At 39.4% G+C, this 17,152-nt stretch overlaps 1 protein-coding gene across 1 annotated transcript in view; it reads left to right on the forward strand.

Annotated features, from left to right (window-relative positions):
• Positions 1–14,379, forward strand: part of KPNA4 (karyopherin subunit alpha 4) — a 31,989-nt gene extending 17,610 nt beyond the window's left edge. Inside the window, exons 8-17 of the mRNA XM_081911113.1 lie at positions 1,294–1,380; positions 3,407–3,576; positions 3,659–3,703; positions 4,678–4,809; positions 6,202–6,330; positions 7,853–7,957; positions 8,720–8,791; positions 10,165–10,327; positions 10,557–10,651; positions 12,445–14,379. Coding sequence (XP_081767239.1) covers positions 1,294–1,380; positions 3,407–3,576; positions 3,659–3,703; positions 4,678–4,809; positions 6,202–6,330; positions 7,853–7,957; positions 8,720–8,791; positions 10,165–10,327; positions 10,557–10,651; positions 12,445–12,543 — 1,097 coding nt within the window. The 3' untranslated portion in view covers positions 12,544–14,379. The remainder of the gene's footprint in view (positions 1–1,293; positions 1,381–3,406; positions 3,577–3,658; positions 3,704–4,677; positions 4,810–6,201; positions 6,331–7,852; positions 7,958–8,719; positions 8,792–10,164; positions 10,328–10,556; positions 10,652–12,444) is intronic.
• Positions 14,380–17,152: the final 2,773 nt, after the last annotated feature.

Consider the following 17,152-nt stretch of genomic DNA (forward strand, 5'->3'; position numbering starts at 1 on the left):
GATTAACTGCTGTTTAGTGTTTGGACATCGTTTTGAATATGTGGAATTGCCTTTAAAATATATAATCTGAAGAATATCTCTGGAACTATCCACTGCTGATATATGACTGTTTTCAGTGTTTCTTGATCAGTATAAAAGACTTTTTATATTTTTTAAAAAAGAGTTACTTCTCTAGTTTTCTTTTATAATGGGTTGGATCCAGACTTGCCCTTACCAGAGTGAAAGGACTTCTTCAGTTCTCAGAGGGGATGAAGAACCAATGCGGGTTTCCTGCTGGAAAGGTGGTTTTCACCAATTTCCCTGCCGCCTTGGCAAATCCCAGTGACACCTCTCATGCTATTCCAAAAGCTATCCCAACACTTCATAGCTGTTCAAGAGGCTGCAGGAAGTAGGAAAGATTGTCAGCAGTGTTCACAGGAGTTCTGGATCCAACCCAATGGCTGCTTAAAGATTTTTTAAAAATGGAAATTTAAAAGTGCTGTCAGTGGGTTTTAGTGCCTTGCATCCTTAGAAGTACTGTATATTTTGCTCTATAAAACTCACTTTTTCCCTCCTAAAAAGTAAGGGGAAATGTGTGATCGTCTTATGGAGCGAATGCAGGCTGCACAGCTATCCCAGAAGCCAGAACAGCAAGAGGGATTGCTGCTTTCGCTGCGCAGAGATCCCTCTTGCTGTTCTGGCTTCTGGGATTCAGAATATTTTTTTTCTTGTTTTCCTCCTCCAAAAACTAGGTACGTCTTATGGTCTGGTGCATCTTATAGAGCGAAAAATACGGTATTTCACAGGAGGATACTCTTTGTAGAGCTTTGCAAAACTGAAGTGGCAATGACGGAGGCTTTATGCTACCTTCAGCCATAATGCAAAAGGAACATAAATAAGTGTGTGGTAATTCCACTTTTACACATCATTGTTCTGTCTGCATACTGAGTGTGCTACATCTCATTGGGGAGATATGTTAAGTTCCAGACACAGTTGTGCATCTTGCCTGTTGGACAAAATTTGAAAGATTTATTTTGAACATTATAGTGCTTTGGAAAAAGAACTGGAGGTTCAGAAAGGCACTTCTTTTTTCTGAAGAGGTTCAGTTCCATGCACTAAGCCCCTGAAATTATGTATCACTTGAGTGATAACTATACAAATTGTGACTATGCCTGATTTGCAATCTGAATATCTTTGAATCAGGAATGGCTGTTTATATATTGCATGATTTAAAGTTTAAATCTTAGATCTTAGCCAACGGGCTATGGAAACTAAAAAAAATGAGTCATAATGATATTTTTCCTTATTTTGCAGATGCTGTCCCACTTTTTTTGAGGTTGCTGCATTCGCCCCATCAAAATGTTTGTGAGCAGGCAGTATGGGCTTTAGGCAATATCATAGGTTTGTTGCATTTCTGTGTAGAAACTCCACTACTATGACAATGAGAACTGCTTAGAATTTTACTACGGAATGAAAGCTATTTTTCTCCAGCGATGCCTTGTTCACAGTTCTGTGTGTTTGTGCGGGGGAGTGTTTTCCCAAAGCATATTTTAGTTAGGCACATGAAGGTTCAGACAAGTAAATCACATGGAAGGATATTACATGAGTTATTCAGGTCATGGTGCACTTATTGTCGGTATTCATCACACAGCAAGCAAAGGCCCCAAGTTGGTGGAATATCTGATACCTATGCATAGCATATGCATTTCTAGTTCTCTGTATCAAGCTACATCCTTTAAACTACAACAGTTAAGAATCAGAAGTTTATAGCTTTTCTGCTGCTGAGCAGCAGCAATCCCCTCCCCCCAACAAAGCTCACAAAACAAAACTCCAGCCCAAGAGTCTGTTCAGCAGCCTCTGGCTTTTTGGCTGGAGTCAGTCAGCCCCTCCCCCAGGCCAGGTGGGAAAAGGCCTTCAAGACAGGGGGCAGGTCTTCTAGGACACTCGGCCAAGAAGGCTATGACTTCGTACTTGACTTTATGCATGTCCAAAAATGGGCAGGACAGGTTAAAGAAGCTCTTATGCCAGCTTAATATATCTAGTCGTAGTGTATCCTGTGCATAGGTGAGGTGCCAACATGATTTTCTAGACCTAGTGCATTATATATGGATTGGGCCCTCCGCAGCAAAAGAGGGCATATATTTGCATACCTTTTATGTCATACACCAATTTGTATTCTATTTTGGAGAACTCACAAATAAATCAGGGGCCTCACTGGTGAAACATTTTCCACAATTGCATTTCCATATTTCAAAAGGCTTAACCTCTTGAATGTCTACTTACAACATAGCTGTTAGTGACAAAAAATAGTCCTGCTCCCCCCCCACCTCCCCAAACCATGCAAAGTATTCAAGTTTCCTGAATTTACTGTTGGCTTTTCATAGATTGGAAATACTATGTTTCAGTGGACAACCTAGCATGGTATTTGGAGTATGTGGAGGGGAGAGTTCAGATGAGGCATAAGATTTATGGCAGCCAAGATGCCCATACTTGGAAAAATTCAAGATTAAATTGTTAAAAAGCAGGCAGTGTATTCTAAGAGCATTTGTTGTAGTTATTTCTGTCTCATAATAGCTACAGCCATGTTAACAGAACATTGATAAGCACCCTTTTCTCTTTTTTGTAACAAAAAGGGATTTATAATGTTCATGCTTAGGGGTGGAGTGCGGAATCTCCCCCCCCCCCCCCCGCCAAAAAAAAATCTGATTTACAACTACACTAAAGTACTGGTTTTCTTAGTTATTTTCTCTCAGCAGCAACTGTTCTGCTTCTACTAGGTAAGAAGAAGAAGAAAGTTTGAAAATGAACATTCAGTTTCTTCTACAATTTTTTGGAGAAAGGACTTCCTGGGTTATTTAGGGGTCTTCTCTAAAATGTGTATTACTCTAAATTTCTCCATAGCACTTGTCAATCATAACTCTGACTTTACACATTGGCTAAAAATACTGAAATGTAGAAGCATTCTCATTTCTCACTATTTCAAATGCTGCCCCAACAACACTATTCAAATGCCTGAAGGGCTGTTACAGAAAAAGGCAAGGGCTTGTTTTCTGCTTTCCCAAAAGGGGCAGGTTATTGAATGTAGATTTTGGCTGAACCTTAGAAAAGAATTTCAACAGCAGTTTAAAAATGGATTCAGTTTTTGGGAGTGGCGTCTCTCTGTCCAGAGGTTTTCAAACAGATGCTGGACAGCCATCCTTTGTAGATTTTCTGCATCAAGGAGGAGGCTGGACTTAGATGACTTGCAAGCACCCTTTCCAACTCTTAATTCTACAAATCAACCATTCTAACAAACTGAGTCTATACCTGGAAGTTGCTTATTTCAAACTGTTCACATACAGAGAGAGCTATCCTAATGGGGAAAAGCAATTTTGATAGACCAGTGTTGATATTTCTTCTACCCACAAGCTTCTCCATGTTTATACAGGTGATGGACCCCAGTGTAGAGATTATGTCATTAGTCTTGGAGTGGTGAAGCCTCTGCTGTCATTCATCAGCCCATCTATTCCCATAACTTTCTTAAGAAATGTTACTTGGGTAATGGTCAACTTGTGTCGCCACAAAGACCCGCCTCCACCAATGGAAACGATCCAGGAGGTAAAACTACTTCTTTATTGAAATTTTATCACTGTGAGCTTTCCTGCAGAATTTTGAATACCTTTTTCTCTTTCTCTTCTAGATCCTCCCAGCACTCTGTGTTTTAATTCATCACACAGATGTAAATGTGAGTATCTCAATATTGCACGGCCTGTTTACTGATTAATTTTAAGCACGTATTGAAAAAACAAATCACAGCCTTGCCAGGTTACCCCTGAAAGCAATTTGTGCCTCTTTGGCTATATTGGTGGATACTTGTCAGTCTTATTAACAAAGCAAAAGTCTCTCAAAGGAGTAAAACATATTTCAGAAGTCAGTGCTCCCACAAAACTGAGGGACAGTTTACAAATACAGACAACTTGCAGTTTACATGGGGGCTATGGTCCCGGTAACAGAAGAACAGTTACCGGTATGTGAACTGGCACAAATTTCATCTCCCACAGGGGTTGGTGAGACTTGCACAGACTTCCCGCTGGTTCTCTACTTAACATATATCCATAGGCAAGCACTAAGTTGGTGGTGGATGGGATTATTCCCTTAAAATAAGAATACCTACCAGAACTGTCATTCTGGATCAGCTGAGTGGGACAATTCTATCTTTTTTGGAAGGGCTTAGCGTTTGAGGCACTTATCTGTTGGACAGCCATTCTCTGGATGCAACACCCATTCAGTTCAGGAATAAACCTGCAGAACCTGCTTCTCTGTACGTTCTGTTCTTAGCTGGGTTGGGACTTAACCTGCAACAAAATCAGAAGCCACTCTGCCAATACATAGGAGAGGCCAGAGGCCTTTTGATATAATGTATATGCTTGCTGGTGGAAATTAGACAAGTGTCATAGCTGAGGAGTTGGCAGCATAACGTTTTTTTAAGATTCAGCAGGAAATGTTTTTGAAAGCAAGTATGAAACAAAAATTTCCAAGGGGTTTTGTCAGATACCCTCTGTGATTTATTTTGTGGTATGTTGCAGAAACTTAAAATAGTAAGTAGGCTGAGAATATCACTATTTTCAATGGGAGATGCTTCTGTTTATATATGAATCATTGTGTCTTGCAGAACTTCCTTTGTATTACTCTAATGTGTCTTTGTTGATTTTTGAACAGATATTGGTAGATACAGTCTGGGCCCTCTCCTACCTAACAGATTCAGGCAATGAACAGATTCAGATGGTGATAGACTCGGGGATAGTTCCTCATTTGGTTCCTCTTCTCAGCCATCAGGAAGTTAAAGTGCAAGTGAGTCTTTTACCATTTCTCCTTTATTTGAAGCATTTTTGCTGACAGCATTGCATTAGAAATTTACAGTATGAAGCACATTGTATTCTTACTGTGTTCAGTCACTGTGTTTGTCAAGCTCAGAAATGTAAAAAAAAAATCTGACTTGAATGTTTCTCATATTTTGTGGAATGTGGAATCGTGTTTTTGCCTTGAATAAACATTTTTAAAGCTGCTATCCCCATAGAACAAAATAGATTCAAAAAATAAAAGGACAGTAGCTTTCTTTAGTTTCTGTTGAGTGCAAGCTTTTATTAACTAGCAGGTTTAATGCTCATTGTAAAAGAGAGGTGTTCTTTAATATTTCATTTTATCAGACTTAGAAATATGGGATATGCTAACAAATTATAGTCAAAATGGTTGAAAATGGGTGCTAGGTCCTTCCAGTTCAATTTTCCAGCTCTGGATACAAACTGCAGGTCGTTGTAGATTGGTTCAGATATAATGAAGTACAGTGGTGCCCCGCAAGATGAACGCCTCGCAAGACGGAAAACCCGATAGACGGAAAGGGTTTTCCGTTTTGGGGGCGCTTCGCAAAACGAATTTCCCTACGGGCTTGCTTCGCAAGACGAGAATGTCTTGCGAGTTCCTGCGGTTCCCCCCCTTTCCCCCGCTTTTCCTAAGCCGCTTATCAGCTGATCCGCTAATAAGCCGCTTAACAGCTGATCGCTAAAAGCCGCTAATAGCGCTAATCCGCTAAGCTGTCAATGGGCTTGCTTCGCAAGACGAAAAAACCGCTATACGAAGTGCCTCACGGAACGGATTAATTTCGTCTTGTGAGGCACCACTGTATATGGAGAGGTGGGACTAAGTTCTTTTTTGCACTGTGATTTGTAACCTGCCTTTTAGCAAGCCATTGCTTGTCATTCAATCTGACAAAACAAATCAGGCTTTGGACAAACCATTGTTTCTCAATTCAGATCAATGGCCAACTGATTTGCTGAAAGCCAGGAAGTTACTAAGTGTGTGACCCTAAGGTTTATTTGTGTAATACCAGCTCAACCCATCACCATTTTCACCATCAAATTTGGCTCATGAAAAAGATGAATCTGCTGCTCAACACAGTAGCTGTTTCAGAAATCCTAATTTCTCAAATCTTTCATTGTCAGATTTGTAAAGTTACAAGTTTTTATTTTTGCTGGGGGGTGGGGGAGAACCATGTCTTCTACCTGATTTAAGTGGTACAGTTGATCTATTAAAGCTGTGTTTTGCAATCCTGTACATACTTACTCAGAAGTAAATGAATAGGATTTCAACCTCAGTCAAATCATGTAGTCTTAATACTATAATGCTTGATTTTAAAACATGCTGCTCAAGTCATCAGATTTTAACTTTTGAAATGTTTTCTTTCAGACTGCTGCACTCAGAGCTGTAGGAAATATTGTTACTGGTACTGATGAACAGACCCAGGTAGTTCTGAATTGTGAAGCTCTTTCACACTTCCCTGCCCTATTGACTCACCCCAAAGAAAAAATTAATAAGGTATGAAAATGGGCATGTCGCTGAATGCATGAAAATTGATACCAGGGGACTGTGTGACATATCTATCAAACAAAAGTACAGGATAATCGTCAATCTCTTTACTTGAAAGGTTGTTCTGACTTTTGTAGAAATTGTAATGTAGCAATTCCTTTGCAAGGAGCATATTTATTTGTTTGTTTGTGGTGCATCAGATATAACCCTTTCTAGTCCAGCATTGTTCTTGGTTATGGTTATTTTTTTAACGGGATTTTTATTGTACCCTGGCCTAAGATCAGTTGTAATGAAGAGCAGGACCTAAAATAAATATTACAAATAATATACTAGCAATTGGTGGCCTTTAAATATAAGGTGGCTCATCAAAAATTGGTCAGCGGTTCTCCAGCCTGTCTTTTGCCTACACCTGAATTATAAACTGACTCTTGGAAATGATGAAATGGAGGTAATAGGGAATAGGGAATAGTAAGGGGTGTGTACATTAGGGAAGGGGGGCAAATTTTAGTCTGAAGTAAAAGGGGTTGGTTGTGTAAAAGTTATATAGTGATGTAAACTGTGGGCACTGATAAAGAAGCTGTTGATTTCGCAGTGCATCTGAGGCCTTGTTGCTAAATCATCTGGGTTTACTGCAACATTGCCAGTGATTAGAGCCCAAAATAAGCTCGCAGTTTGCATCTAGACATTTTAAACCTCTAACAGGTTCCTTTTGTTAGGCAAAAGGAATGTGATCTGATCCAAGAGTTCAGTTTAATGACACCTAAAACATATGATTTAGATTAGGAAATCATTATTTTTCCCATACTCAAGAATAAGCAATAGGTAGGTTTTTTTTTTTTTAAAAGGTAAGTTTTATAGATCACTTAACCGCAGAACTCTGTAATATATAAAGTACATAATAAAATTCTGAATAAAATACAGGTAAAATCCACCAAACTGTTAAACAAGTATAGATAAAATTGTCAGCATATAGATAAACATATTGCTACAGCTGGCACCTGTTATACTACAAAGTGTTCCATCTAATCCTGATCTTCTAAACTGCAGTAGTGTTAAAGCCAATTTTTAAAAATGCATGCCATCCTTGTATATTGTTACTTGAAACTGAATCCCAGTAAGAGACACTCCCTCTGAAGGAGCAGGTTCATAGTTTGAGAGGGCTCTTCAATTCCAAGCTGTCACTGTTGGACCACGTAGCTTCAGTGCCAAGAAGCCACTATGCCCCACCCCAACTAGTTTTCTAGCTACAGCTATTCCTGGAGTGAAACAACTTGTCCTCCATTATCCGTGCTCTAATAAACTTCTGTATAAACTATTCCAATGCAGGCTGCATCATGCTGTTTTTGAAGACAGTCCAATAGCTGTAGCTGATGCAGAATTCCGCTGCCTGGGTGTGGTTAATCAAATTTAAATAGTTCTCAGTATTGCGCCTTTAAAAGAAGTCTAGCTCTACAGAGATGGATGAATACTTTCGTTATTCAAAGTATTTCATGTCAATATTTTTAAAATCACGGTTTTGTTGTTGTTGCAGGAAGCTGTTTGGTTCCTATCTAACATCACTGCAGGAAATCAGCAGCAAGTCCAGGCGGTGATAGATGCTAACCTTGTGCCAATGATAATACACCTTTTAGATAAGGTTAGACAAAACCAATCTTTTGCTAAGCTTTTGTATTGTTCTATGTATGTGTTGTACTGAAACAGCCGTGGAACGTAAAATGTGCTGGTTGGGTACCTATGCTGGTTGGGTATGTATGCTTGATGGAGGGTTCTAGGCCACTCTTTGCAGTAAGCTGGTTTTTCCAGCTAGACAGGTGCCTGCCCCCAAGAGACCCACAGTCTGAGTAATTCAAAGTAATTAAAGCAGCAGAGGCCTCCAGGTTGGATAGGAGGTGCTCAACTTTTCTTCCTATGCCCACCAATCCTCCCCTGAAGATCTCCACCCATCCATCACTTTTTCCTCTGCTGGGCTTTTTCCAGTCATAGAGATTTTCTTCAGTACTTTCCTCTTCTCCCTGTGCTCCCATTTGATAGGCAGCAGGTAAGCTGTGCCTAGGTCCTTGTTTCAGATGAAAGGTCAGGTATTGTAGCATCTCTTCAGTCCTTGGTGTGTACACCCAAATTCATCAGCAACAGCCAGCATGGCCAACCATCAGGGATTTTGGAAGCTGCAGTCCAAAAGCATCTGAAGGGTCCCAGCTCTTCCTGCTGTGGCTGACTTACACCTCAGATGCTGGCGTCCTAAAGCCAGTTGTCTTAGCTTTGGGATATGGAGGCTCTGCTCATCCACTGTTTTTCTTCTGTGGTCACAAGACTGGTGCCTGAATCAGCTCGTGTTACTTGCCTGAGTGTACCCCCTGTGTACACAATAAAGATATTCCTCCAACTGTCTTCTCTTTAGGGTGACTTTGGTACACAGAAAGAAGCTGCTTGGGCTATAAGCAACCTGACAATCAGTGGAAGAAAAGATCAAGTAAGTAACCTAGTTTGACTGACTGACTGTTTTAAAACAGTAAAGGAACGTACAAAACAGGAAGCACAATTCAACCAAATTGTTGTTACTTATTGTACAGAAGTATTACTTATTTTAGTGGGAGAGTTTTTAAGCAAACACTTAATTCTTCCCTTGACATCAATGGGACTTGAAAGTGTATAACTTTCACTGGATTATACTAGATCAAAGCTAGATCAAAATTATACTAGATCAAAGCCACAGATGGGTCCTCTTGCAAGAACCACCATTGTGCTCATTATTTGATACTTGCCTTTAAAATATCAGTTCGTCCACTTAGAACCAATTCTGATCAATTTCACACAGACCAGTGTAGAACTTTTCTGTTTGCAACCTCTACTTAAAAACCTCCAGTGATAGAGTCCACCACCTTCCAAAATAGTCCATTCCGCTGTCAAACAGCTCTTACCACCAGAAAGTTATTCCTGATGTTTAGCTGGAATCTCCTTTCTTGTAACCTGAAGCCATTGATATGGGTCCTGTCCTTTGGATTTCTCTTGAGTGCGCACATGCATATAAAATGCCCCAGACGGGAGAGCTGCATTGTAAGCCTTGAATTGCTAGCCTTGGGCTAGCAATTCTGTTCTTTCTCAACTGGTGGAGGGTGGGGAGAGGAAGAAATAAATATTTTCTAAGCATTTCTATGCTCAAGAGAAGCTTGTTTCACAGAAGATGCTCCTGCAATAGGGTTTGCCTGCCCTTCTCACTAAAGTCCTTTGCACCCCTCTGAAAAATGTTTTTGAGGGACAGAGACCTTCCAGAATAGTATGGGATATGGTGATGTGGAATCTGGAGAAATAGGGGAGAGTGCACCAAAAATGAAGCAAAGTCGAGTTTTGCTTCTGTAATGCACCTTTGGATCCAAGGTTTGGTTTGGTTTATTTTGCTATCACTTGGTGTTCCTTGCAGATTTAAAACTTAAATCAGTAGGCTCACAGGTGAGTCTTGCAAGATACTCTGTTCTAAAAGCCAAGCCCCCTCGATATCAGGAGCTAGAATCCACCAACTTACAATAGTTGATTATGTCCAAATTCATCAAATACATATTTAATATGAGTTAACAAAAATATGTTTGTTTGGTTTTAAAGTCAAAACCAATTATGAGTTCTTAGATGACATAATACTTATTGAGTATAGTGAGAATCCTTTTACTTGAATTTCTGTAGGTTTGCAAATGTTTTAATTGACTCTCCTTTTTCTCCATACTCTTAACTTAGTATATTTTTTATTATTTCATAATTTATTTATGGCTTAATCATATAAACCTCCAAGCAGTTTATGTAAGTTGCAGTGATCCTAATTGGCTTAATGTCTGTTTCTATTCCTTTTTTTAGGTGGCGTACCTAATTCAACAAAATGTAATTCCTCCCTTTTGCAACTTGTTAACAGTAAAAGATGCTCAGGTTGTACAAGTAGTGCTGGATGGGCTAAGTAATATATTAAAAATGGCTGAAGAGGAGGCAGAAACCATAGCCAACCTTATTGAAGAATGTGGAGGTACGATTAAAAATTTGCCTTTGTATACCAAGGTCTTAGATTTGATAAAGTGATCCTTTAGTTTTTTGTTTTTGTATTTTTGTCACAGATCTGGAAATATTTTCATAGTTTCTATGGAGAAATATGATTTGTGGACATACTGGTTACCAGTGTGTTTTGAAAAACCATTTGTTTTCATTTTTATAGCTAGTCTGGGGTTCCTTCAACTTTTTTGTGTTAAACTTTACAGGGCTGGAGAAAATTGAACAACTACAAAATCATGAAAATGAAGACATCTACAAACTGGCTTATGAGATCATTGATCAGTTCTTCTCTTCAGATGATGTAAGTACATAATTCTGAAACTGAGTATTTTGAAGTAAAGTACCGAATGTGAAAAACCTGGTAGTGGACTTTGGTTGGATTGGAATTATTATTTTTTTGTTAGTTTTCCAATATACCACCAGTAATAGCCAAATTAGAACAATAACAATTAATTCCCAAATTATACAATTATGAAAATGTCAATCAACTTCCAATTAATACATTTTAGTTAAAGTGGCTCCCTGCGTGGTGGTTTGGGTGCATTTCCGATCTTATATCACTGCTTTCCATAATCTTAATCAATGTCAGTTACATTTCAGTTATAATAATAATAATCCCTCAGTCAACAGATACATAATTAATGATTTCCATTTGTAATGTTACAATATATAAATATATAAAGCTTCAAGTGAGGAACTCAAACTTTATCTTGATTCTGCCCTGCATGTGAAAACTATTATGTCCATGGAGATTGCTTCTGTCCGTATATGGTGTTGTCTCTTTCACTTCCCAGCTGTTGTTTTTTCCCATTGTGGCTTGGGGCAGAACTGAATCTCTAAGTTACTCAGAGGTCTTACATCTCCGTCCCTTGCTTCAATGTCTCGGAACAGGCAACAGTCTGCTGGAAACCATTCTGTCTCACTAGTAAAACATTTTGCTGATCTTCGCCATTTTCCCCTCAGCCTAGGAAAAGGTGGGCAATTTTCGAACGTGCTGAAGATTTAATACTCCTTTCCAACTCCCAGAATCTCTACAGCGTTCTTATCACAACCCCCAAATTATTTTCCTTCCAGCAAGAGATTTATGGCCCATTTAAACTTTATCTTAGATTACATTCCATCGGTAGCGCACAAAAATCTCAGTCTTTTTCCTTGTCTGTTGTTTTTAAACGGAGTTGAGGGGAATTAATCTGTCTTAATCATGGGTAGGCAAACTAAGGCTGGGGGACCAGATCCAGCCCAATCGCCTTTAAATCTGACCTGCTGACGGTCCAGGAATCAGCGTGTTTTTACATGAGTAGAATGTGCCCTTTTATTTAAAATGCATCTCTGGGTTATTTGTGGGGCATAGGAATTCTTTCATTCTGCCCCCCCCCCAAATATAGTTCAGCCCTCCACAAGGTCTGAGGGACAGTGCACCATCCCCCTGCTGAAAAAATTTGCTGACCCCTGGTCTTAATAATTCCAACATAGTCATACTTGAACTTCTCCTCCCCCTCCTTTCATTTCAGATCAATCTGTTTCCATTTTTGCTTGTTAATATCACTATTACTCCAACATCCCTTCCTCACTTGTAAATATCTTTTTATCTTATATTCTCGAGAGGGTTGCTGAATCATAAATATATAAAAGCTTAGAATAAATAAACTGTGGGGTTCCCTCTCCCCAACCAGCTCTCACTCTGAAGAAAATCTTATCTCAATTCAAACCTTTGACCCATGTAGCTGGTATATTCCACAGTATGTTGTTGCAACCTTTTTCCATCACATGCCAGTACTTTAACGCCAATTAAGGATCCAATTCAATGGAGAACCTCCTCTTCGTAATGGCGGCATAGGAGGGTTTTCGCCAGGCAAAGTGCTTTTGCACTCGGCGCATTCCATGCCAGAGCAAGCGCCAAGTACCGAGACGAACTGCAAGTGAAGCCCGTTCCCCCCATCCCTGGGGTGAATTTGCAGTGATGATTTGCCCTCTGTCATTCTTGTTTTTCATTTGCCGATGATCACCTGCTATTCTGGGGGCTGCCTCCATTGAGGCAGGTGGGACTGGAAGCCTGGAAGATTCTTATTTCTGGTCTTTGTGGTTCATTTACAGATAGATGAAGATCCAAGCCTTGTTCCAGAGGCAATACAAGGTGGAACATTTGGTTTCAATTCATCTGCCAATGTACCTGCAGAAGGGTTCCAGTTCTAGAGTGGTATTTTGGAAGTTAGGTACAATGCAGCACTGAATAAAATAAGGTTTGATCCATCAAGCTTGGCTCATGGGATCCGCTGCTGCATTAAATCGGGGAAGAAAATGGTGAAGATTTCATTTGGAATCACAGAAAAGCCCGAATGAAGTCAAGATGGCGAGTGGGTGCGAGTGAGAGTGAGTGGCAAAATGTAATGAAAAACTTCACACTGAATGCTTATATAGGTTGTTCAAAGGAAAAGGGCTACAGGTCAAAGATCTTCAGTGCCTGAGGAGGAACATTGACTTAATTAGCGCAATTGTGGGGGGAAAATGCAGTACTATTCCATCATCAAGCCATGTAAGCATAAAGGAGAATAGGATGCCCATATAAGTCCAAGGAGAATGAGCCCAGGTCTTGCTAATGAAGCACCGTGTGAATGGACAACATTGAGTGAATGTCTGGACTCAGTGCTGTGGGGCCACGTGTGTGTTTCAAATCTGGGGCTCTTTGCTCATGAAGCAGACTCCTAGTCTTGGAGTGGGGTGTGTACGAGAGTATGGTTGTGATGCTGTATGTGAACGCATGCAAGCTTGATTTGCCTTCAGGGGGCTGATAATAACCCTAGTCAATCATCAAAAGGAGTGTATAAGTGTTAACACTGGACACAAAAACGGAGACCGGTTTAGCAGCAGACTATGGTTTTACTCCTGCAGCCTGTGTTTTGTTTTATTCCCCACCCCTTTTATTTTAGTTATTTTCTTTCCTGTATGGCTTATTACTAGTTGCTTGTAAAGTCAGAAAACTTTGAGGAAGGCTTCCCTGTGCATTTGCACCAGATGACTGTTCATTGTTTACAAAAAAAAAAGCTTTCCATATCATCAAAACTAATTTGTGTAGATTTTTTGCATGAAACTCATACAAACGTTTCCCTCTTCCAACTATTGTGTTGCAGTACACAAATTGCCATATAATACTAGAAAACAATAAAAAAATAAGTTTAACACCATCCTTTTCATTTTCAGAGACGACATAAAGCTATTTTTGCATGTGGTAATTTACAGCATAGCTCATTTTTAGATTTTATTGAGTCCTGTAACCAGCTGTTTCTGTTGTGGTAGGATACCGTGCTGTGTTTCAATGTTATTTGTTTTCAAACTTTGTTTTCTATGAAAATGATATGGAAACCTCAAAATAAAATTTGGTGCATATGTACTGCTGAAAAGATTGGAGATGTGAATAGATGTACAAATCAAGTCATGGTTTGAACACCGTTAATAATACCACCTAATCTGTCCAATTGTTCTAGACTTTTTATCTTTAGATGTAGGCAGCCATGAACAATCTATTTTGAGCCACTTTAGAGAGAACTTTGTATTCTTAACTTGCATACCAAATGCAAGTGGTTTTTATAATTGGAATAATACCTCAGTTTTGAGGTTCTGCACACTAAATTAAAAGTGACATTGCAAATATGTACAAAAGGAGAACTCTTTATAAGGTGGCTCATTGTAGGAAATGCTGTGCCTTCCCCTTTGAGCACAAGTGTTGCATGAACAACAGTTTGCTATAAGAAAACATACCAGGTTAGCCACCATTAGCATCTATATCTACCTTGTGGTTGTTTTTTTTAAATCAGCTGGTAATTCTGAAACGCAGTAGAATGGATAAAGATTATTTTGTGATCATAACTCTTTGTTGGACTAGAGTATTTTTGCAGCATTCCTTGTCATCAGAAACATGGTTAAAAGTTTAAAACTAGATGCAGCAGAAAACTAGCTTGTGAAATTTATCCAAGTAGAATGCAGGCTAGGCTGTCTTGGGGAAAATAAACATTAAAACTTACAACAATGTTACATTGGTGTATGCATTTTTGTCTATACAAATATTTACAGAACCTGCTTTTGTGTGCCATTATTTGATTAAGCAAGTAGAACAAAATTATAATGCTTTTATTTGATAATCCCTTTCACCCTTTCTGAAATCATGCCTCTTAGCCTTCATCAATTGTAGGTTGCCACACACAAATTGACTACATTTGAATGTAGATCCTCTGTCCCATTCACTCAGCAGCATAGTTTCAATATGTGCTTTTCCTCTTTAGGCCTGAGACCATGCTTTCCACAAATTATTTAAAACAAGGGGAAAACATCTGCAATGAAATACCCTCCTTTCTACTCCTTTATTACTGAATCAATTGTAAAAATGCAGTCACATACATAGCCGTTGTCCCAGAACTTTCACAACTATCCCTTCCCACAGAATTCAATATACTGTAATCTACTTTAGCAGAATTGTTTTCCTATTAATAAGAAACTACTGAAATTGTTTGGGTTTCAAAGTGTTATTTCTACCAGAAGATAACAAATAGTAATTCTCATTTGACATGTCTTTCTCTAAGCTTCAGTTTTTCTTAAAACTATTCTTTGTGGAATGACCAGGTGTGAAATTGTATATGTTGCTGCTGCTGCTTGTGTTTAATGCATAGTAGGCAGGTTCCAGAAATAATTTATTGGTATTGTTCAAACATAATGCCAACACATGTGCCTGTGCATGGCAATTCCCTCTCCTTTTTTCAGTTTTAGGTAAATCACAGTCACTTTGGGTGGCGAGCTATGGTTTTTTAAGTCAGGAAAAGAGGGAGGGGAATTGGGACAGGAGCAGAGGGGAAGTGCATGAGTCCTGCTAATCTTCATGTATGAACTCCTTGGATACTGGGTAACTTAAGAAAAGATGGGAAACTCTGCTAAGTTAGTTTCAGGCACTAGCAATTTTTTAAAGCAGAGAAAAAAGGGTTTAGGGGGGCGGGTGGAAATACCGCACCCTTTTATAAATGTTTCTAGTTATACACAGATAAGCACAAATAACACTGTTCATCAAAATACCCATTTCAAAAACCAGTACAGTTCTGAAGTTGGGTATGAGCAGTACCGTCCTGAATGCATTGAAGCTACATGTCACAAGTTCTGGATTTTAAGATACTGAATTGCAGAGAATTGTTTCCACTGCAAATTGTGGAGCATTCTGTTCATCTTAGTGGTGTTCTGTTAAAGGAACAATTATGGTAGAAAGTATGCAAGGAGGCTAAAATAGCCAGGAGCAAATGTTGTGAAGAAAGTAAAAGATAGCAACAAACTTCCAATTGGGAATATTGGTTGAAGGCTTGAGCACATAAGCAACCATGGATAATGCTTTGCAAGAAATACAGAGGTTGAAAACAGCAACTTGGCCTAAAAGGACATCAAGAATAGCTTGGTATATTCCTATTATGGCTTGGAAATGCTCTACACTAGTGAAGCTTTGGAATGTGTAGTTATCTAAAAGAACTTGTAGACCAGTCAATTGTTCCTATTCTAAATTTTACATACAAGCTATAATAATATTTGAGAGGTAAGGATTTTTATTAAGGGTTTAGGAAAGAACTAGAATTTTTTTTGTTTTAAACTATACAGTAATATTGCTTCATCATGGAATTTACACATGGTTCTGTGGAAGTATGCACAGTAAGGTAAAGGTAAAGGTACCCCTGCCCATATGGGCCAGTCGTGTCCGACTCTAGGGTTGTGCGCCCATCTCACTTAAGAGGCCGGGGGCCAGCACTGTCCGAAGACACTTCCAGGTCACGTGGCCAGCGTGATGAAGCTGCTCTGCACAGTAGCCACAATCTAATCTAAAAATGTAATTTGCATGTTAAACTGGCATGTGCATATCTAGAGTTTGGCTGCCATTTTAAATGGCTAAGTCCTTGCACATCTAGACTTGTTCAGCTGAAGCAACTGCACTAAATATAAACAAAACATTTTAAAATGTCCAAACTTTTTCAGCATTTTATAAAACAGGCTTATTTGGGGAATTTTGCATTTAGTTGTCCTTTGTCATTTTCACTAGAGATTTTCCCCAACCACCACCACACTTGTTTTAAGGCATGGGTGAATGTGTGGTTTTCCACATGTCTTGACTACAGCTATCATCCTTGACCAGTGGTTATGCTACCTGTGCTTTTTAAGACCAGGATTCCAACATCAAGTGGCCCATGGGTTCCTTGTCCCCTGTTTTTGAAGATGGTTTCTAATATGGAGGTCCTGAATATTGTTTCCCCCTTACATATATATTTCAGGTTTGAGAACAGATTGTGCTGAAACATTAAAGCATCCTAGCAGCAAGGTGAAGTGGTGGACCCTTCAGTGTACAGTAAGGGGCAAATAAAAAGCAATATTATTTTAAAATTCATTTCTGGGGTTACAGTTTGATTCCTATACGGAAATAAATGTTTTATGCAGGTTTTTCCTAGGTTAAACTAAGGATAATCCTTTAGTGAGAGGAAGGGGGATGACAGCTTCGGAAGAAATAAGGCAGACACTCTTTTAACTTTTAGTATCACTCGTCATCTTTGAGTGCTCCTTTATTCGCACTAGCTCCATCTTTCTCAAGGAAATCGACAGGTAGTTTGCAACTGTTTCCCCTTTCCCGCTGGCGTTCATTCTCCCGCTGTGGTGGTATGTAGCTTCCCTAATAAACTGGGCTTGGGTGCTTCACCCTAGAAACAGAGTGTCTGCATGCGATTCGTCCTCCTTCACGGTCCCCTGCCGTATGGCGCCCCGCGCGCTGGACACGGGCTCTCCCTCTTCC

Source organism: Podarcis melisellensis (assembly GCF_964234715.1).
Source record: "Podarcis melisellensis genome assembly, chromosome: 5".
NCBI classification, from domain to species: Eukaryota; Metazoa; Chordata; class Lepidosauria; order Squamata; family Lacertidae; genus Podarcis; species Podarcis melisellensis.